A 21,858-nucleotide genomic window follows, 5' to 3' on the forward strand; every position below is an offset into this window, starting at 1 on the left:
TGTAAACATTGGCTGCTGAGAGTCAGATGCACTCACAGTTCTTGGACTTTTTTAATGGGAGCATCTGCCAAATTATCAAGAGAAACATTTGGAACAGATGGACAGACATGTGCTTCTGGTTTTCAACAGTTTGGCTGAGACCTGTGCACTGATTAAACAAAGGCATCAACCCCCTCTCCATTTTTCTCCTTCAACACTTGAAAACTAGTCCAGGAATTGCTGTGTTTTCTGAGGTCCGTGATAATACACACCAGTTACGACAGTTTCGGTGCTGCACTGTTGCATGCAGCCTGCATAGAACGGTGGAGAGGTTTCTCTAAGTTCAGCTGTTGCTGCAGTCAATGAGTTTCTGCTCTTAGACAACTACAGCTGCTTGTGCTCTAGGAGATCTCTTTTCACGGGGTACAGTCATTATGAGAAAGTGGGGGTTCGTTTTAACTCCTCCTGGCCATTACAGGCCTGAGGGGATGGGAGGGAGGATGCTGAAATTGGAGGCTGAGCTGTGACCTTGCAGAGGTTTGTAAAAGCATGAGGGACATGGAGAGGGTAAATCGACAAGGTCTTTTCCCTGGGGTGGTGGAGTCCGGAACTAGAGGGCATAGGTTTAGGGTGAGGGGGGGAAAGATATAAAAGGGACCGAAAGGACAACTTTTTACACAGAGGGTGGTGCGTGTATGGAATGAGCTCCCAGAGGATGTGGTGGAGGCTGGTACAATTGCAACATTTAAAAGGCATCTGGATGGGTTTATGAATAGGAAGGGTTTGGAGGTAGATGTGCCAAGTGCTGGCAAATGGGACTAGATTAGGTTAAGGATATCTGGTCGGCATGGATGGGTTGGTCTGTTTCCATGCCGTATGCCGCTATGACTCTATGACATTGCTTTGGTTTTACTCCCAGTGATGTCATGGAGTCGTACAGCACAGAAACACACCCTTCGGTCCAACCCGTCCATGCTGACTAGATATCCCAAACTAATCTTGGTCCCATTTGCCAGCATTAGGCCCATATCCCTCCAAACCCTTCCTATTCATATACCCATCCAAATGCCTTTTAAATGCTGTAATTGTACTAGCCTCCACCACTTCCTCTGGAAACTCGTTCCACGCACACACCACCCTCTGCGTGAAAAAGTTGCCCCTCAGGTCCCTTTTAAATCTTCCCCCTTTCGCCCTATACCTATAGCTTTGGTCTGCCCCACCTGAGGGAAAAGGCCTTGGCTGTTCACCTGAGAGAGCCTTGATGAGCTGTCAAACATGCACCACCAGGGGGAGACTCCGGCTCAGCCAGTGAGGTTAAAACCAGCCCGGTCTGGAGTTACTCCCTCTAGTGGACGGGGGTGACTGGTAGGAGTTGACCCCTCACTCTGTTGGTGTCAGGACGAGACTCTGTGTGAATCACTACCATCGTTTCACCTGCAGCGAGGTACCCAGTACCTGAACTTGCTCATCTGAAGCAGTGAGTCATAAAGTCTGACTGCCGCACTGGGCTGAAATCTGCAATCAAAAGCAACCCAACTGCATCGAGAGAGAGAAAGAGACAGAGAGAGAGAGAGCGAGAAAGAGAAATCAGAAATATCATTCGGCCACTTTTGGAATATTGTTTGCAATTCCGGTCTCCTTCCTCTCGGAAAGATGTTGTGAAACTTGAAAGGGTTTAGAAAAGATTTGCAAAGATGTTGCCAGGGTTGGAGGATTTGAGCTAGAGGGAGAGGCTGAACAGGCTGGGGCTGTTTTCCCTGGAGTGTCGGAGGCTGAGGGGTGACCTTATAGAGAGGTTTACAAAACCATGAGGGGCATGGATAGGATAAATAGACAAGGTCTTTCCCTGGGGTCGGGGAGTCCAGAACTAGGGGGCATAGGTTTAGGGTGAGAGGGGAAAGATTGAAAAGAGGCCTAGGGGGCAACGTTTTCACGCAGAGGGTGGTGCGTGTATGGAATGAGCTGCCAGAGGAAGTGGTGGAGGCTGGTACAGTTGCAACATTTAAAAGGCATCTGGATGGGTAATTGAATAGGACGGGTTTAGAGGGATGTGGGCCAAATGCTGGGAAATGAAATGAGATTTAGGATATCTGGTCGGCATGGACGTGTTGGACCGAAGGGTGTGTTTCTGTGCATCTCATGACTCTGTGAGTCCAGAGTATGAGCCGGGTGTTGACAGAACTTTCAATCTCCTCCAGTGTTTATTTTCCACATGTTTCACCTCCTGCCTCTCCTGACCCGAAGCCACAAATGCAGCGTTCCGTTCCTTAGCCCTCCAAATGTTTACCCAGCGTCTTTTCCAAGACTCTCATTTCACCCACTCCCTGTTCTAGTGAAAAACAAACAGAAAATGTAAGCAGTGCTCTGCGGCTCTAGCAGCCATCTATGGGCAGAGAAATGAAATTCAGGTTTCAAGTCTGGTATGACTCACGTCTTCACAAATCCAGACTCTCAGCACTCTCCGGCTAACGACACTTCCTCCCGAGATCCCCTTTTTTGATTTATCAGTGACCATCTTATGGGAGTGGACCCTAGTTGTAGTCTGCCATGATTGTATAGAACATCGAAGCAGGTTCAAAGGGCTAAGTGGCCTGATCCTCCTCCTGTTGTCAGTGTTGCTGTGTCTGCCTCAAGATTTATCCCACTGAATCCTCAAAGACCTCAGGCAGACCAGCCCCCGGCCTACTCACGGGCTGATCCTGCACAGTCTTTCTTGCTAAGTATTGACGACGGCACGAGAGAGGCTTGGGACGGTGGCAGGAGCATGTCTGATTTAAAAAAAGGTCTCCTTTACGAGACAGAACTCCACCCCGGAACTGCGCTCAGAACTGATGGCCATGGAAGGCAGTGTACAACAATATCCTACCCTGAGCCAATTGTCATGTCTGTTAGCACATCTGCCCCCATGTTGTTCATTTACTGTTCAAGCACAGGTCTTCAAAGCAAATGGACGATGGACACAAGATACGGTGCTGGTGTTTGGCTTCTGTTGTCCAGTGGGGACAGGAAGGTGGTGATTGTGGGGATTTAAAGGGTGAGGGGGTGGGGGGGGAGGGTGTTGATGAAGAGGGGGTCAGGTGCCTGCTTGCCATTCCAGTGTGGGTTTTGCTGGGTGGGTTGGCTTCAAGTCAGGACGTGAGGATGGGAGCATTAATCATTTCAGGGCAGAGTGTTAGATGTTTTTTCACACCAGGTAGCGCTGTGAGGAGTTGGCATGTGTGGAATTTATAATGCTTTAAACGGAGAGTGGAGATTTGGCTCATGTGGAGTGCAGTACACGATATTATTGGTTTGGATGATAATTTTTGAAAGGGCAGGGCAGTGGAACAAATGGGACAGCTGTTTGATTGTGTTGGCACAGCAGTGATGGGCAGAATGGTCCTCAGTTTGCTATTATGTTTCAATCCAATTAACATCCTTTCCCACGTTTACGTTCCTGATCTCTCCCCATCCCCCATTACCTTCCTGATCTCTCCCCCGTCCCCCATTACCTTCCTGATCTCTCCCCCGTCCCCCATTACCTTCCTGATCTCTCCCCCGTCCCCCATTACCTTCCTGATCTCTCCCCCGTCCCCCATTACCTTCCTGATCTCTCCCCTGTCCCCCATTACCTTCCTGATCTCTCCCCCGTCCCCCATTACCTTCCTGATCTCTCCCCCGTCCCCCATTACCTTCCTGATCTCTCCCCTGTCCCCATTACCTTCCTGATCTCTCCCCTGTCCCCCATTACCTTCCTGATCTCTCCCCTGTCCCCCATTACCTTCCTGATCTCTCCCCTGTCCCCCATTACCTTCCTGATCTCTCTCCTGTCCCCCATTACCTTCCTGATCTCTCCCCTGTCCCCCATTACCTTCCTGAACTCTCCCCTGTCCCCCATTACCTTCCTGATCTCTCCCCTGTCCCCATTACCTTCCTGATCTCTCCCCTGTCCCCCATTACCTTCCTGATCTCTCCCCTGTCCCCCATTACCTTCCTGATCTCTCCCCTGTCCCCCATTACCTTCCTGATCTCTCCCCTGTCCCCATTACCTTCCTGATCTCTCCCCTGTCCCCATTACCTTCCTGATATCTCCCCTGTCCCCCATTACCTTCCTGATCTCTCCCCTGTCCCCCATTACCTTCCTGATCTCTCCCCCGTCCCCCATTACCTTCCTGATCTCTCCCCTGTCCCCCATTACCTTCCCGATCTCTCTCCCCTGTCCCTCATTACCTTCCTGATCTCTCCCCTGTCCCCCATTACCTTCCCGATCTCTCTCCCCTGTCCCCCATTACGATCCTGATCTCTCCCCTGTCCCCCATTACCTTCCTGATCTCTCCCCTGTCCCCATTACCTTCCTGATCTCTCCCCTGTCCCCCATTACCTTCCTGATCTCTCCCCTGTCCCCCATTACCTTCCTGATCTCTCCCCTGTCCCCCATTACCTTCCCGATCTCTCTCCCCTGACCCCCATTACCTTCCTGATCTCTCCCCTGTCCCCCATTACCTTCCTGATCTCTCCCCTGTCCCCCATTACCTTCCTGATCTCTCCCCCGTCCCCCATTACCTTCCTGATCTCTCCCCTGTCCCCCATTACCTTCCCGATCTCTCTCCCCTGTCCCTCATTACCTTCCTGATCTCTCCCCTGTCCCCCATTACGATCCTGATCTCTCCCCTGTCCCCCATTACCTTCCTGATCTCTCCCCTGTCCCCCATTACATTCCCGATCTCTCTCCCCTGTCCCCCATTACGATCCTGATCTCTCCCCTGTCCCCCATTACCTTCCATATCTCTCCCCTGTCCCCCATTACCTTCCTGATCTCTCCCCTGTCCCCCATTACCTTCCTGATCTCTCCCCTGTCCCCCATTACCTTCCTGATCTCTCCCCTGTCCCCCATTACCTTCCTGATCTCTCCCCTGTCCCCCATTACCTTCCTGATCTCTCCCCTGTCCCCCATTACCTTCCTGATCTCTCCCCATCCCCCATTACCTTCCTGATCTCTCCCCTGTCCCCCATTACCTTCCGGATCTCTCCCCCGTCCCCATTACCTTCCTGATCTCTCCCCTGTCCCCCATTACCTTCCCGATCTCTCTCCCCTGTCCCCCATTTACCTTCCTGCTCTACTATCCCATGTTTATTTGTGGTCTCTCCTCTCAGTTAATTCCTGGTCTCTGCTGTCCAACCTTTACATTTCTAAGCCCTCCTATCTCATGTGTTCTTGGCCTCTCCTGTCCCGGATTTATGTTCTGGTTGCTCCTGTCTTGTAATCATGTTCCTGATCTCTCCTTGCCCAGCGGAGGCCCACTCGACGTGTGGTTAAACTGCTTGTTGCTTGTTCCCCACCCCAACCAGGAGCTCTTCATGAAGGTCGTGCCCTACCACTGCCTGGGCTCGATCTGGTCTCAGCGCGATAAGAAAGGGAAGGAGGACATGGCTGCTACCATCTGGGCCACTGTCCGGCAGTTCAACAAACTCGCCAACTGCGTGATCAGCTCCTGCCTCACCAACACCAAACTCCGGCCGCAGCAGCGGGCCCGTATCCTGGAGAAATGGATCCGTGTCGCAGAGGTAAGTTCATACCATAGCCCCCTCTAACCGTAGGATCGCCAGTTCCCCCAGTGCTCCATATGTCTGCTCACGCCAGTGCAGTAACTCAGTAACTATTGCGTTAACAGGTCAATACCCTTTGGTCTTTATTCATTCACGGGATGAGAGTGTTACTGCCTAGTCTGACCGTTATTACCCATCCCTTATCGGCCAGAGGGCCAGTTTAGTGTCAACCACACTGCTGAGGGTCTGGAGTCACATGTAGGCCAGACCAGGTAAGGATGGCAGTTCCTCCCCTCAAGGACATCAGGGAACCAGCTGGTTTTCAGATCCCAAGCTCATCATCGCTCCAGATTCTTAACAAATTCCAGTTCCACCCATCTGCAGTGCTGGGATTCGAACCTGAGTGTCCAGAATATGAGTCAAAAAGTGCGGCGCTGGAAAAGCGCAGCAGGTCAGGCAGCATCCGAGGGGCAGGTGAGTCAATGTTTCGGGCATAAGCCCTTCATCAGGAATTTCCAGCGCCACACTTTTTGACTCTGATCTGCAGTCCTCACTTTCTCCAGTACATTTACCTGCATCTCTCGGTTAATAGCTCTAACGATCACACAGCCAGACCATTGCCTCTGCTAACACCTTCCCTGCAATGGATGTAATCCTGAACACGCACAATTGTCCCCATTGTCGAGGGGATCCCCGCAATCTCAGTAACAGCCTGAGGTCAGCGGGAGAATTCCGCCGAGATTGGGAATTCGAAAGCTTTTGAATTTTTCCCAGGACGGTCATTTCCCTGCTCTGGTTCGCTGCTGTTGTTTGGGGGTTATGGGGGAAGGTGGTCGAGGCTGTCTGCTCTGAGCGTTATCGGTGGCAATCCATCTGAAACTGAGTCCGTTTTTCCCGGTTCCTCCCCATTGTGTTTGTCTCCAGGAATGCCGGGCTTTGAAGAACTTCTCCTCACTCTATGCCATCATTTCCGCCCTCCAGTCGAACCCGGTCCATAGACTGAAGAAAACGTGGGAGGAGATTCCCAGGTATGTGCGGCGGAGGGGGAGATGGGATCCCAGTACTGGGTCGATGTTCCCGGAGTGGACCGTGTGCCCGGTTGGCGGGGGGAGGCGAGGGTGATGGTAGTGTCTCGGCATCAGAGCAATGATCCCAGATCCCGAGGGATGGTGTAAATTGGGTCCGGGCTTCCAGTTTAGAAGTTCCAGGACTCATCTGGCCAGTACTGGAGCAAAATTTCCAGATTCCCAGGAATCTCACTGTCTGCACCGTGGCCGGGATTCCAAAGAATACTGCGAGTCAGGACCAATGTTTCGCATTCCCAGATTCTCGGGTATAATGCACTGTTAGGGTCAGTAACTCATTATGGCATGGCGTTCCCCAATTTCCAGTGCAATGTGAAGTTGACATGATGCTCCGATATTGTTCCTGTAGTATGGAGGACTGCATTTTTGCATTTCTCAGTGCTGGAGCTCTGTTCCCAGATTCTCATCTGGAGAGGGGACAATTCTGCAGACTCCAACTGACAGTCGGCAGCTCAGATTTCCCAAGAGGCACCTCACGGGCAGACAGTGTCACGATAAATTGGATCCGTTTACATTTCCAGTCCTGAGACAAGGATCAAAGTTATCACTCTCTAATTAGTACGCCTTGCGTTGCCTCCATTTCCAGAGAAATCTTCCGGAGTTACAATGAACTGTCAGAGATCTTTTCGGAGGAGAATAATTATTCCCAAAGCCGGGAGCTGCTGATCAGGGTAAGGAATTCCGGTTTGGACCTGGAAGATACATCTCTTTCTGCTCAATATTAGTGTGCAGCTAGATAATGACACACCAACGGGAAGACTGAGGTGACACGTGTCACAAAGCCTGTCCCTTTTCTCTAAAAGCAGCTCCTTTTCTCAAGAATTGTGTCCTTGGTTTTTCTCAGAGCGGTCGTAGACAGCTCCTGCTTCTGATTAGATTGGTTTGGTAGAGAGATTAAAGGGTATTGAGAGGCCTTTTTGTTAATATGTGAACAGATGAGACTTCAGACCAAAGTGGTCATGTTTTAGAAGTGACCTGTATAATGAAAGGAGAGTGGTCAGATGTCTCGCTGCGCAGGTCAGTCCAGAACTAGTTAGGAGTTCAGCAGTGGACTGTGTGGAAACAGACTGCAAAACTCTCTCTCTCTCTCTCTCTCTCCTTCTGCCTTTCTAACTTCAACCTGTCAGCGTTTGTTCCCTTTTTACTGTTTTTTAAGGGGGTTTACTTATTGGGACTGTTGCGTATATTCGGAACAGCATAGTTAAGTCTAGTATGGATAGACTGAGTTCTGTAGGGGTTCTTTATTCTGTTCTTTGTGTTTTGTTGTGTAATTTAGTGAATGCATTTTTGTCTGTTTTAAAACCTGGTGGTCAACCTCGCTAACTTACTCTGTGTAATTTTCACTGTACATTTACCAGAGCAAATTGGAACGTTATGGTCTGGGTTGCCTGCTTCAGAATGTTCTGAGTGGTTTAGCCTGGTCCATAACACATATACCCATAGATTATACACAATAAATGGCAGGTCGAAATGGTTACTTTTGAATAGATTGATTGCCGCGATGGCAGTGCACAGGTTGATTAGTTAGGCTTGCATTCACTGGCGTGGATAAGGGAGAGTCTGGTCGACAGCTATAAAATTCTAACCAGACGGGACAGGGTAGTTGCAGGAAGGAGATGTCCCCAGTGGCTAGGGCAGTCCAGACCCAGGGGTGACAGTCTGAGGATACGGAGTGGGCCATTTCGGACTGAGATCAGGAGAAATTTATTGTTAACTCGCAGAGTGGTGAGCCTGGCAAAGCAGGCAAGACCAGAATTCTGCATATTTCCGAGACTGAGTTGGATATAGAATTAGGCTAAAAGGGATTGGGGGGAAAGGATAATCGAATGATGAGGCACGATCATCACGAGTGGGGAAGCAGACCCGAAGGGCCGAATGGCCTACTGCTGTTCTTATTTTCTGTTTCTGTGTTGCTATGTCTTAGTTTTGAATGGGGCTATACTGTTGACATTACTTGGGCTCCATTGATTCTCCTGAAGCCACGGACTGTCTTTGGGTTGATTGTTCCAAGTTCGCTTTCGGAAGGAGCAGATGTATCTGTTCCAGCTCTCTTAAGGTCCTGGGATGTCTGACTCAATGCAGTTTTCCTGATTGTGATCCTGCAATTAACCTTCTTGTTATCTGAGAACAGGACCCCTTCGAAAACTGCTGTAAACAATCGTTACTCTGTACCCACATACTAGGGAGAATGGGGGGTCATAGAATCCATACAGTGTGGAAGGAGGCCATTCGGCCCATCGAGTCTGAACAGACCTGCCGAAGAGCATCCCATCCCTGTAACCCCACATTTCCCAAGGCAAGCCCACCTAACCTACATATCCCTGAACACTATGAGCAATTTGGCACAGCCACTTCAACCTACCCTGTGGACTGTGGGAGCAAACCCACGCAGACGTGGGGAGAACTCGCAAACTCCACTCAGACAGTCGCCCAAGGGTACGATCAGACCCGAGTCCCTGGCGATGTGGGGCAGCAGTGCTAACCACTGAGCCAGCGCGCCGCTCCTGCAGTTGGTCAACTCGGTTAGCTGGACGGCTGGTTTGTGATGCTAATAGTACAAGTTCAGTTCCCACACTGGTAGATGTTATGAAAGTCTCTACTTCTCAACTCCTCCCACTCACCTGAGGCAAGGTAATCCTTGGCTTAGACCACCTCCAGTCGGCTCTCTCTCTATCTCCCTCTCTGTCTCTGTCTCTCTCTTTCTCTCTCTCTCCCCTCCCCCGCTAATGAGAGTGCAGCCCCATGGTCTGTTAGGACAATGGTGGCTTTACCTCACTACAAATTGGTAGAATTTACCACTACCACAAGGTACCAGGAGTTGTCCTCTAGGTGGCAGGACTTGTGGTTGAGACGGAGTACTGTTACCAATTCTCATGTCCTGATATTTTCCAGTTAAGCTGTTCAGAGATGTTATGTTACACTTCTGGAGCAGGTGGGACTTGAACATGGACCTGCTGACTCAGACATAGGGGCACTACCACTGCATCGCTAAGGGAAGGTGATGGCCTAGCAACATTATTGCGAGTTCACTAATCCAGAGACTCAGGTATTGCAGTGGGTCTGGAGTCACGTGTAGGCCAGACCAGGTGAGGAAGCCAGATTTCCCTTCCCTAAGGTGTACAGGACATTGGTGAGGCCGCTTTTGGAATACTTTATTCAATCCTGGTCTCCCTGCTATGGGAAGGATGTTGTGAAACTTGAAAGGGTTCAGAAAAGATTCACAAGGGTGTTGCCAGGGTTGGAGGGCTCCTGCTATAGGGAGAGGTTGAATAGGCTGGGACTGTTTTCCCTGGAGCATCGGAGGCTGCGGGGTGACCTTATAAAGGTTTATAAAACATGAGGGGCATGGATAAGGCCTTTTCCCAGGGGTTGGGGAGTCCAGAACTAGACGGCATAGATTTAGGGTGAGAGAGGAAAGATATAAAAGGGACCTGAGGGGCAACTTTTTCACGCGGAGGGTGGTGCGTGTATGGAATGAGCTGCCAGAGGAAGTGGTGGAGAGTGTGGTGCTGGAAAAGCACAGCAGGTCAAGCAGCATCCAAGGAACAGGAGAATCAATGTTTTGGGCATCAGTGCTTCTCGGATGCTGCCTGACCTGCTGTGCTTTTCCAGCACCACACTCTCGACTCTGATCTCCAGCATCTGTAGTCCTCACTTTCTCCTAGAGGAAGTGGTGGAGGCTGGTACAATGACAACATTTAAAAGGCACCTGGCTAGGAAGGGTTGACAGGGATATGGGCCAAGTGCTGGCAAATGGGACTAGATTAGGTTGGGATATCTGGCTGGCGTGGACGAGTTGGACCGAATGATCTGTTTCCATGCTGGACATCTCCATGACTCTAAAACAGTTGACAATGGTTTCATAGTCAGTGTTGGACTCTTAATTACAACGTTTTCTTGAATTCAAGTACCACCATCAGCCAGTGGCAAGATTCAACCTCGAGCCATAGGGTCATCCAGCACGGAAACAGACCCTTCGGCCCAACCAGTTCATGCTGACCATAATCCCACACTAAACTAGTCCTACCTGCCTGCACTTGGCCCATATCCTAGAACATTACCTGGGTCCCTGGATTAATAGTTTAGCAATAATACCACTCGGCCATTGCCACCTCCTCTGTAGAGATATGAATTTTCATTAGGGATGCAAGAAAGATGAATGAAGTGGATGAGGTTTCTTCAATGAGAGCAGTTAATCGCTTGAAATCATGCATTTATTGTTTAGGATGAAGAACATTTCAGCAAGGGGTTTGGGGTGGGTTCATGGTGGTTACCGGGCATGGGTAAGAGAAAGAGGAGGTGTGCATGATTTGGCATCAACCAGTACCAAGTTGGCGTAGGGACTGTAAAGGGCCTTGGGGAACTGGTTGGCACGGGGCGGGGGTGTCAGATGTCACGGGGGAGCAGATGTGGGGGGGGGGGGGGTGGTCCTGAAGTGATATGGTTGGGTACCGACGTGGAACGGAGAGTGAATGAGGGGACCTTGTGGAGGGGGTGAGGTTCGGGGGTGGGTGGATGTGCCTTTTTCTTTACCTTGTTCCTTGGCACCTCTTCATTGTTTGACCAAAGTGTCGCTGTAGTGGGGCAGAATCTGTGCCCAGTTTGCCTCTGCACCCGGCACTATTTCTCTGGGCTGAGTGGCCACAGCTCCCGATCTCACTCTGCTGTTGTGGTCCCCAGCCCCGGGGTGGAGTGGAAATTCAGGCCACAAACCCCCTCACCCTCTTCCCTCAGATCGGAGTTCCTCAGTCTTTGCCCTCGCACTGAGTCTCCTATTGGCGTTTGAATGCACTTGTGGCTCCACCCCCTAGCCAGGTTACACCTCTGGCTGGCACTAACTGTGCCCATTCTCCACGGATGAGCTCCCACTGGCGGCGGTGGGGGCGCAACTTCAAAGGAGATGTGAGGGGCAAGTCTTTTTTGCACAGAGAATGGTAGGAGTCTGGAACCAGATATGTTAGGGGCGTTCAAGGAGCTTTTGAATAAGTGTGTGAATATGTGAGGGCTGGAGGGATATGGATCATGGGCAAGCAGAAGGGGTTCATTTAATTTGGCGTCAGGCTCATGAGCTGAAGGGTCCATTCCCCGTGCTGTACTGTTCTGTGTTTGGTGATAGTTGGCATCTCCCCAGATGCCAGTCACGGTAACATTGATGTTGATTAGTGGGACCCATCCTGGGAGATACGTCCTGGGCTTCTGAGCTGAAGTTTCTGACAGACGGGAATTTTTTTTTTCAAAAGTGTCTCCTTGTTTTGACGAATTTGCAGGAAGGGACGTCGAAGTTTGCCACGTTGGACAAGAAACACCCAAAAAGGCTGAAGGACCATAAAGCTCCCGTAAGTCTCCTTTTTTAACGTCTTGATGTGGTTGAAAGTGAGAGACGGTATCGATTCAATCAGGGTGGGCCCCGAATCTCTGGCAGCTTTTATGGCTATCTGTCACATTCGTGCATTTATACAGGTCCGGGGTGGAAACTGTCCCTGGGAAACTGGAGCAGACATGACTGGAAAGTGGAGCAACTCGGGATTGCTCTCCGGAAGCCCACCCCCGAAAGAAAATAACAAGGTCCCCCTTGTGTTGTGCAGCGTAGGAGCCAGGAGTAAGCTGTCTGAGCCTGCTCGGCAATTAATATAATCAGGGCTGGTCTGGCTGACCTGACTTCTGTTGTCTGCCTGCCCTTCAGCTCCTCTGTTACTCAGCAATCTACCTTGACCTTAAACGGCCCAAGCTGTTCAACGTTTCTTCACAATTTAAGCCATTCAAGTGTATCCTCTCTCAACTCCCCTTTCAAATAAGGCTGTCCAACATGGTACATGATATGTCAGATTTTGGTTCCCACCTCTGTACGGTGCAGTGAGGTCTCCCAACCCTTTAACTCCTTTTAGGATTTCCATCTGCCTTTCTACTCACTTGCTGTACCTGCATACTAATTTCTTGTAATTCGTCAAACGGCACACCCGGATCCCTCTGAGCTCTGCATTGAACCAGCAAACTACTTTTATATTTGCCCTGCTGAACGTCATGAGAAAAATCCATTCTTTATTGATTCTGGTGATGTGGACACTGCTGGTGAGGCCAGCGTTTGATACCCATCTTGGAGAGAGTGAATTATTTTTTTAATATCATTCACTGGGATGTCACTGGCTGGGCCCAGCATCTATTGTCCAGAGGGGCAGCTGAGAGTCAACCACACTGCTGTGGGTCAGACCAGGTACGGATGGCAGCTTCCTTCCCTAGACAGCATTAGTGAACCAGATGGGGTTTTTCCCAAAAATGATTCATGATCATCATGAGACTCTTAATTCCATATTTCTCTCTTTTTTTTAAATTAAATTTAAATTCTACCATCTGCCTCAGTGGGATTTGAACCTGGGGTCCCAGAACATTATCTCGGTCTTTGGCATTAATAGTCCATGATAATACGAATAGGCCATCACCTCACCATAGCAAGGGTTAGTGTGCTGGTAATTCAGGTCATTGTAGCCTGGATGGTGTCAAGTTCCTTGAGTGTTAATGGAGGTTCGCTCATCCATCCGGGCAATTGGGGAACATTCCCTGACATACCTTCTGAGCAGACACAACCCACATGGGTATATATCCAAGCCTATATTATAAAGCAAACAGTGGTTATAATACAGCCTGTTCCTGTTCAGAGACGCTAGAATTCCAATTGGGTTTTATTGGCACATGCACTCAAGTACATGAGTACGATGAACAGCGTGCCGCCATCTTAGGTACAAAGAACCAGAATTTCACAGCAACAACCATCTTAGATGCAAGAAACAAAATCTTTTTTTAAAAAACCAGCAACACAAGAAACAGCCAAGAAGAAAAGGAAACATTTGCATCTTAAAGCCTTATCTTGGTGAGGTGTGTGGTCTCCCATCCTCAAAGCTGCTGCTAATCCAGCCTCCTGAACTCGCTCCTCCATCCCTGTCTCATTGCTAGGCAACTACGCCCTTGAGGGTTCCCTCTCCCTCTCAGGTTTCCCAGATGACACAAGCACGGTTTTGTTTTTTTTCTAATCCATTCGTGGGACATGGGCGTCGCTGGCTGGGCCCAGCATTTACTGCCCGTCCCTAGTTGCCCCTTTGAGAAGGTGGTGGTGAGCTGGCCTTGAGCATGGCTATTCAATTACAATGGACAGGGGCTGGAAATTATGGAGTGAGAGAGGCTTCAGAAGAGATTTACCAGGATGTTGCCAGGTGTGGAAGGTTTGGGTTATAAGGAGGGGCTGAGACTTTTTTCCCTGGAGTGTAGGAGGTTGAGGGGTGACCTTAAAGAGTTGTAAAAATTCATGAAGGGCATAGACAGGGTGAATGACAGGTGTTTTATTTTCCCCTGGGATGGGAGATTTCAACACGAGGGGGTCATTTTTTAAGGTGAGAGGAGAGAGATTTAAGAAAGGCATGAGGGGCAAATTGTTTGCACAGAGGGTTGCCTGAGGACGTTGGGTGCAGTTACAATGCTTTAAAGACTTTTCGGAATTGAATTGAATTGAGTTTATTGTCACGTGTATCGAGGCACAGTGAAACGCTGTGTCTTGCGAGCAATACAGGCAGATCACAGAGTTAAATAGCATAGATAGTAAATAATAGGGAAACAGCGGCAAAAACAAAAAACACAGGTACAGGCGAATGTTAAGAGTTTGTGAGTCCATTTTCTGTTCTAACAGCAGGAGGGTAGAAACTGTTTCGAAACCAGCTGGTGCGTGTGTTCGGGCATCTGTACCTTCTCCCCGATGGTAGAGGTTGTAGGAAAACATTGCCAGGGTGGGATGGATCTTTGAGAATGTTGACGGCCTTTCCTTGACAGCGGGCCTAGGAGATGGGATTCTGTAGATGGGAGGTTGGCCTTTGGGATTGTCCGGGCGGAGTTCACCACTCTCTGTAACCGTCTCTAATCTTGAACGGTACAGTTGCCATACCGGGTCATTATACATCCAGACAGAATGCTCTAGCTGGCACACCTATAAAGGTTGGACGGGGGTGGGGGTGGGGGTTCTACTATAATGCAGTAGTTCCATCTTCATGCAGTCCAGTCTTATAAGAAAATTGTGTAATAATTTAAACTAATGGGGGTGAAATCGCGTTATAACCTATACACGCGCTTTGAAAGATCGTGGTTTAGAAACAATTCGTCAATTGCGCTATAGCGAACTTGCATTAACGATACACACACGTTATAGCAGAATGAGAAAAGATGTTGCCAGGGTTGGAGGGTTTGAGCTACAGGGAGAGGCTGAATAGGCTGAGGCTGTTTTCCCTGGAGCATCGGAGGCTGAGGGGTGACCTTATAGAGGTTTGTAAAATCATGAGGGAGATGGATAAGGTAAATAGACAAGTCTTTTCCCTGGGGTGGAGGAGTCCAGAACTAGGGGGCATAGGTTTGGGGTGAGAGTGGAAAGATTTAAAAGGGACCTAAGGGACAACTGTTTCACACAGAGGGTGGTGCGTGTGTGGAATGGGCTGCCAGAGGAAGTGGTGGAGGCTGGTATAATTACAGCATTTAAAAGGCATCTGGGTGGGTATATAAATAGGAAGGGTTTAGAGGAGTATGGGCCAAGTGCTGACAAATGGGACTAGATTAGGTTAGGATGTCTGGTCGGCATGGGCGAGTTGGACGGAAGGATCTGTTTGCTGTACATCTCTATGGCACTACTGACCTGTATTTTAGTTTGGGATTATGTTTGGCATGGATTGGATGCGCCGAAGTGCCTGCTGCCCTGCTGTATGACTGCGTCAGTCCCCGGCGACCTGTTTCCCCCAGTCGTTGTGGCCGTACTGTGTTCCACTCGTGTTAGCCGCACAGTGAAGACTGAGGCGGGAGCCGGGAGAGGGGAGGGGTTAGTGGGGGGAGGAGAGCAGCAGGCGCTGCCCTGGTGAGTTCAGGCATCGACAGGACCGAGGTAGCAGGGACACTCAGTGTTGTCTCCCTTTGTGTTGGTGTCTCTGCAGAATGTCGTTCAGGGCACTGTGCCATACCTCGGGACGTTCCTGACTGACCTGGTGATGCTGGACACTGCTGTGAAGGACTATGTGGAGGTGAGTGGGCGTTCGGCCGATTGCTCTCAGAATGTTGACGTTGGGGGGAGGAAAGCGACGTGGGAGGTGGGGGCAACGCGCAACTCTGCATCTGGAATTTTCCTCGCCTTGAGAGTCTTTCCCGCCCCGTGTCTCTATCTGTGACTCACTGACTGCTGGCAGACCCTGTTCTTGTTCCATTGGGTGACGGTGTGTGGATACATTAAAAAAAAAGATTCAAAGGAGCCACGCTCTTAAACAAATAGCCTGCGCGCACCCTTTTGCAAATAAGACGGTGCGTTTGTCACCTCTTTGCTTTTCGAGTTACTAACGTCAAGAATCAGAGAAATCAGAAAGTGGCTGGTCAGTCGTAGACCTAGAGATAAACATCACGGAAACAGACCCTTCGGTCCAACCCGTCCATGCTGACCAGATAGCCTACATTAATCTAGTCCCGTTTGTCAGCACTTGGCCCATATCCCTCCAAACCCTTCCTATCCATGTCCCCATCCAGATGCCTTTTAAATGCTGTAATTGTACCAGCCCCCACCACTTCCTCTGGCAGCTCATTCCATACATGCTTTGCGTGAAAAAGCTGCCCCTTAGCTGCCCCTTAAATCTTTCCACTCTCACCCTGAACCTATGCTCTCGCGTCCGTTCTTGAAGGTGAGTCACTGGACCCGAAACGTTTCTCTCCGCAGATGCTGCCTGAGTTTCTCCAGCGGTTTCGGTTTCAGTTTCTGACTTCCAGCACCCGCCGTACGTTTGGTTGTTTTTCGGTTTAGTCAGTTCGCTGATCCGTAGTGATGGAGCAAGTGAGGCCTGCAGCTGCTGGGCAATCTAGAGTCAGAAAGTGTGGGGCACTGGAAAAGCACAGCCGGTCAGGCCGCAGCCGAGGAGCAGGAGAGTTGACGTTTCGGGCATAAGCTCATCATCAGGAATTTTGATGAAGTGCTTTATGCCCGAAACGTCGACTCTCCTGCACCTCGGACGTTCCCAGTGTTGGAGTCCGCAGTGCGACATAGAACCACGCAGAGCATCCTGGAGGCCCAGTAAACCTCTGTCCCCTTACAGACATAGGAGTGGGAGGCTGCACCGCTGTCCTGAATGCACCTCACCATGCAATAAATAGGCCTCAGGAGCTCTGAAAGCGCAGAGCGAAATCCTGTTTGGAGCTACCTGTCCAAAGCCCGTGTTCTTGGGGACGACTGGCTCAGCTCACATTCATATTCTGTCCCTAATTGCCCTCGGGAAGGGCGATGATGAGCTTTCTTCTCTGTAAGCGTCTGTCCTTAGAGAGAGGGGTTAGGTACACGCACAGTGCTGTAAGGAAGGAAGTTCCAGGGCTCTGACCCATCTGAAGAAACAGAAATATAATTCCAAGTCAGGATGGTGTGTGACTTGGCGGGGACATTATTGTAGATGGTACTCCTTTTTCTTTTATTTCAAAACTGTACTTTATTCATCAAAATATCTTTCCACACATAACACCTGAACCAATTCGGTTCTGGACAGTAGCGTCTGAAGGAGTTTGACTCCATCTTGCAAACAAACTGTCACTAATCCTGCAAGTTCAATGTTCAATGTCCCTGCATTCTCAGGGAGCAGGCTTGAGATCCACCTCTCCAATTATCCAACAAACAAACCAAAGACATTTCTTACTTGTACAAGACTATATCTACATGCATTTGAGGCACCGGGAGGGTCCGATAACTGAAAGTGCAAAGTGCTTCAGCAGGAAGGCCCCAGACAGTGGTCTATCCTCACTGCCCCTTGGCAGCAGCTGCCCCAAGCTTCAGTGTGTCCCTCAGCACGTAGTCCTGGACCTTGGGATGTGCCAGTCTGCAACACTCGGTCAGGGTCAACTCCTTGCTCTGGAAGACCGACAAGTTTCGGGCAGAACAAAGAGTATCTTTCACCGAGGGGACGGTCCTCCAGGCACAGTCGACGTTTGTCTCGGTGTGTGCCCCGGGGAACAGCCCGTAGAGCATGGAGTCACGGAGCTGCTCGGGACGAACCTCAACACAAACCACTGCATCTCCCTCCAGGCTCCCTTTACAAAGGCACACTCCAGAGGGAGATGTCTGACAATCACTACCCACCCCCCCTGTAGCTGCTTTGAGGCCAGCATGTGGTGGCACAGACCAAAGGGTGTACATGAAGGATCTGACGGGCAGTGCCCTTCTCACCACCAGCCGAGCGATGCCTTGGTGCCTGTTGGAAAGTTCTGGTGATGAGGCATTCTGCCAAATGACTTGGGACAGTCTGCTCGGGGAACCACGTGACAGGATCCGCCCTCTCCTTTGTCCATGGGGTCTCGAGGGCACAATGTGCTGACCACTTCTGGAAGGGGGTTGTGGTCAAAAGTGTTTGTCGCTCCCCTTTTAAACAACACCCTTGTTTCTTGAAGGAAGGCAGTGTCTGCTCGAACTGCCCTCAGTATGCCTCACCTTTCAGTCAACCTTACTTGAAGCAGCCATCACGATGACGACAATTAGTTCACCATTCCCTTCTCAAACTAACAGCCTCCCGCTGCGCTAATCTCGCAAACAGCAAACCCAGCAAAGCTCTTTGCAAATGATGAAAGATTTTGATTGGGTAGATGTAGTGAGAATATTCCTCCTACACCAGCCCCCCCTCCGCCCCCCCCCCCCCCAAAAAAAATAAGACCAAAACCAGAAGTTATCAACGTCAGACCGTTCCCAAGAAATCTGTCCCGAATTTGGACGAAACTTAACTCAGAACGAGGTGGTGAGAATGGGGAACTTGCCATCCCACAGAGAGTGGTTGAGGTAAATAGACAAATTTTGCAGGGGAACGAGACAAGCACTTGAGGGAGCCAGGAGTCATTGTTTGATATTGGAGGCTTGTTTCCGTTGGTGGGATGTGGGCCCAGCCTTTCTCCCCTGCCCCCAGTTGCCCTGGAGAAGGCGATGGTGAGCTGACTCATTGCAGATGTTGCGCTGTCAGTAAACCCACAATTCCAGTAGGTCCCGAGTTTCAGGATTATGACCCAGCGACCGTGAACGAGCAGTGAGAGATTCCCGAGTCAGGATGGTGATGGGCGTGGAGGGGCACTTTCAGATGGTGGTGTTCAGGAGGCTGGGCAGTTGACCGTAACACCAGCGTTGGCTGGTGTGGATGTGTGAGGCTCAGTTCCGTGTCTTACAACTGACAAAAGTCTCCAAATTCTTTGCGGGATCATAGAATCCCTACAGTGTGGAAACAGGCCCTTCGGCCCAACAAGTCCACACTGACTCTCAGAAGGGAAACCCACCCAGAACCAATTCCCCTCTATTTACCCCTGACTGACACATCCCTGAATGCTATGGGGCAATTTAGCATGGCCAATTCACCCTAATCTGCACATCTTTGGACTGCGGGAGGAAACTGGAGCACCTGAAGGAAAAAGTGAGGACTGCAGATGCTGGAGATCAGAGCTGAAAAATGTGTTGCTGGAAAAGCGCAGCAGGTCAGGCAGCATCCAAGGAGCAGGAGAATTGATGTTTCAGGCATAAGCCCTTCTTCAGGAATCCTGAAGAAGGGCTTATGCCCGAAACGTCGATTCTCCTGCTCCTTGGATGCTGCGCTTTTCCAGCAACACATTTTTCAGCACCTGAAGGAAACCCAAACAGACCACGGGGAGAACATACAAACTCCACACAGATAGTCACCCGAGGCTGGCATCGAACCTGGGTCCCTGTTAGGGAGCAGTGCTAACCACTGAGCCAACGTGCCACCCCAGGGGTGTTGAATTCTGTCCTTATACCCGGTGGGTATAAGGCCAGCACATTGGATGGATAGGAAGAGAAGCAATGGGTAGTGTGTGAGAGCGTTGGAAAGGCATGGGAGGGGTGACATGCCAATGGAAGGGAAGGGGCATGAGAGGGTGGCATGGGAAGAACGGAAAGGCAGGGGATGGGGGAATGTCGAAGGGACGGAATGGCACGGATGAGATGACCAAATAGATTGCATATATTTGACTGAGAATGTTTGAATGAATTTCCCATGACCCTCGCTGTCACTTCTTCAACATCTTTCATGTGTGGACACTCCAACCGACGACTTGTAAGCATATGGCCACCCGTTCCTATTGCAGTAGTCTGATTTGAATCCTAAGATGTCGGAGCGCATGTAGTCCATTCAGCCTCCAGTTTGAGTCCTATCCCTCTCGCAGTTCAATGGAATCACAATTGAGCTGATAATTCTCAACTCCACTTTCCTGCCTTTCACCCGCACAGACCCTTAACTCGTTGTTGGCTCCTGGTTGGGCTTGGGACCAGACTTTAGGAAGGGATGTCAGACCATGTGAGAGGGGTGCCCGGGAGATTTACTAGAATGCTGTCCGCAATGAAGCAAACGTGGAGAGATTGGGATAACTCTCACCAGAGCAGAGTTGAGATGGAATTTGTTGGAGGGGGGGGCGTCCAAAATTGAGAAGGATTTTTTTTAAGTAAGGGGAAACTGTTTCCAAAGGCCAAAAAGACACAGGTTTGAGTTGTTTTGAGGGCGTTGTGAGGATACATTTACACAATGAGTTGTTATGGTCTGCGTTGCACTGTCGGAAATATTGATGGAAGCTGATAAAATAGGAATTTCCCAAAGGAAGCTGGATAAATCATTACAGGGTTGGCTGCAGTGGGTAATAATTCTTCCAAAGTGGCGACAGTCTTTGAAAGAGTCGGAATAGACACACGAGGCCAAGTCAGCTCCTGCCACACTCTTCCATCCAGCCGGACTCTCTAAGTACCTCTCCACGACACCAGCAGCCGTCAAAACCCCTGGCACGTGCAAGGGAAAGGAATCACAACGGAAATAAGCCGCAGCAGGTTACAAATTCAGGGCGGCACTTGTTCGGAGATAGCCCTCTGCAGATATTTACTGTCGGGGCTGTTGTTATAAGGTGGGGGTTGAACGCCGGCCACTTGGCTCAGAGATAGGGACACTACCGATGTGCCCTGTCAGAAGCCCCTCCTCATATCCCGAGAGGTGATGAAGAACTGAGGCAGGATCAAGGTCGGATGTGCGTATCCCGCATTCATGTAGACATCGAACTGTCAGTACCAAGGCGCCCCCATGTGGCAATGCAGTATTATATGGGATAAAGGCAAAGTCTGTCTTGGTCATGCATTCTGAGGTGTCCTTGTAGTTGAATAGCGCCCTCATCACTTTCTAAGAGCAGCTCAAAGTCAGCCACGTCTTTGTGGGTGTGGAGTCACGTACAGAACCAGACTGAATCAATTTCCTACCCTCTGGGGGGGCATCGGTGAACCAGCTGGGAATAGGGGCAGTTTTCCCTGGACCGTCAGAGGCTGGGAGGTGACCTTATAAGATCATGAGGGCCACGGATAGGGTGAGGAGCCAAGGTCTTTTTTTCTCCAGGGTGGGGGGGAGGGGAGTTTGAACTAGCAGGTAAACCTTTAGGGTGAGAGGGGAAAAGATATAAAAGAGACCTAAGGGGCAACTATTTCATGCAGAGGGTGGTACGTTTATGGAATGAGCTGCCAGAGGAAGTGGTGGAGGCTGGTACAATTACAGCATTTAAAAGGCATCTGGATGGGTATATGAATAGGAAGGGTTTGGAGGGATATGGGCCAAATGCTGGAAAATGGGGCCGAGAATAGTTTAGGATATCTGGTCAGCATGATTGAGTTGGATTGGAGGGTCTGATTCCGTGCTGTACACCTCTATGACCAGTTGATGCTCACTGACAGTGACTAAAGCCAACTTTATTTTCATTATTGATTAAATTCACCTTCTGCTGGCCTGCGATCGTGGTAGTATCTGGGCCCCTGGATTATTATTCCAGTGAAAACACCAAAACACAAACAGAAAGGATCAAAGGTTTGAACCAGCAGAAATCAGAGCCTGTCCTGGCTTAATCCATTCAGCTGGAAAGGAAAATGTGAACAATACAATATTGGGGGTGGGGCGCAGGAAAATATCCAACTGATTCCATCAAGCCCACCAGATATTGAAGCTTGCAGAGTGTGGGTGGCCTGGTGGCTCAGTGGTTAGCACAGCTGCCTCACAGTACCCGAGGCCCAGGTTTGATTCCAGCCTCGGGTGACTGTCTGTGTGGAGTTTGCACATTCTGCGCTGGTTTCCTCCGGGTGCTCCGGTTTCCTCCCACAGTCCAAAGATGTGGAGTAGGTGTGGACGAGGTGTGCCTGGGTGTGTTGCTGTCTGGAAGGTTGGTTTGGACTCGACAAGCTGCATGGTCTGCTTCCACAATGTAAGGGTTC

The 21,858-nt window shown here is 50.1% G+C and overlaps 1 protein-coding gene across 8 annotated transcripts in view; it reads left to right on the plus strand.

Annotated features, from left to right (window-relative positions):
* The window catches only part of LOC140455399 (ral guanine nucleotide dissociation stimulator-like), a 232,698-nt gene that overhangs the window by 187,033 nt on the left and 23,807 nt on the right, over positions 1-21,858 (plus strand). For all 8 annotated transcript variants that reach the window (XM_072550211.1, XM_072550207.1, XM_072550215.1 and 5 more), the window contains 5 exons: positions 5,308-5,523; positions 6,430-6,533; positions 7,177-7,261; positions 11,858-11,926; positions 15,548-15,634. In XM_072550211.1, coding sequence (XP_072406312.1) covers positions 5,308-5,523; positions 6,430-6,533; positions 7,177-7,261; positions 11,858-11,926; positions 15,548-15,634 — 561 coding nt within the window. The remainder of the gene's footprint in view (positions 1-5,307; positions 5,524-6,429; positions 6,534-7,176; positions 7,262-11,857; positions 11,927-15,547; positions 15,635-21,858) is intronic.

This window comes from Chiloscyllium punctatum, chromosome 30 (genome assembly GCF_047496795.1).
Source record: "Chiloscyllium punctatum isolate Juve2018m chromosome 30, sChiPun1.3, whole genome shotgun sequence".
Classification (NCBI taxonomy): Eukaryota; Metazoa; Chordata; class Chondrichthyes; order Orectolobiformes; family Hemiscylliidae; genus Chiloscyllium; species Chiloscyllium punctatum.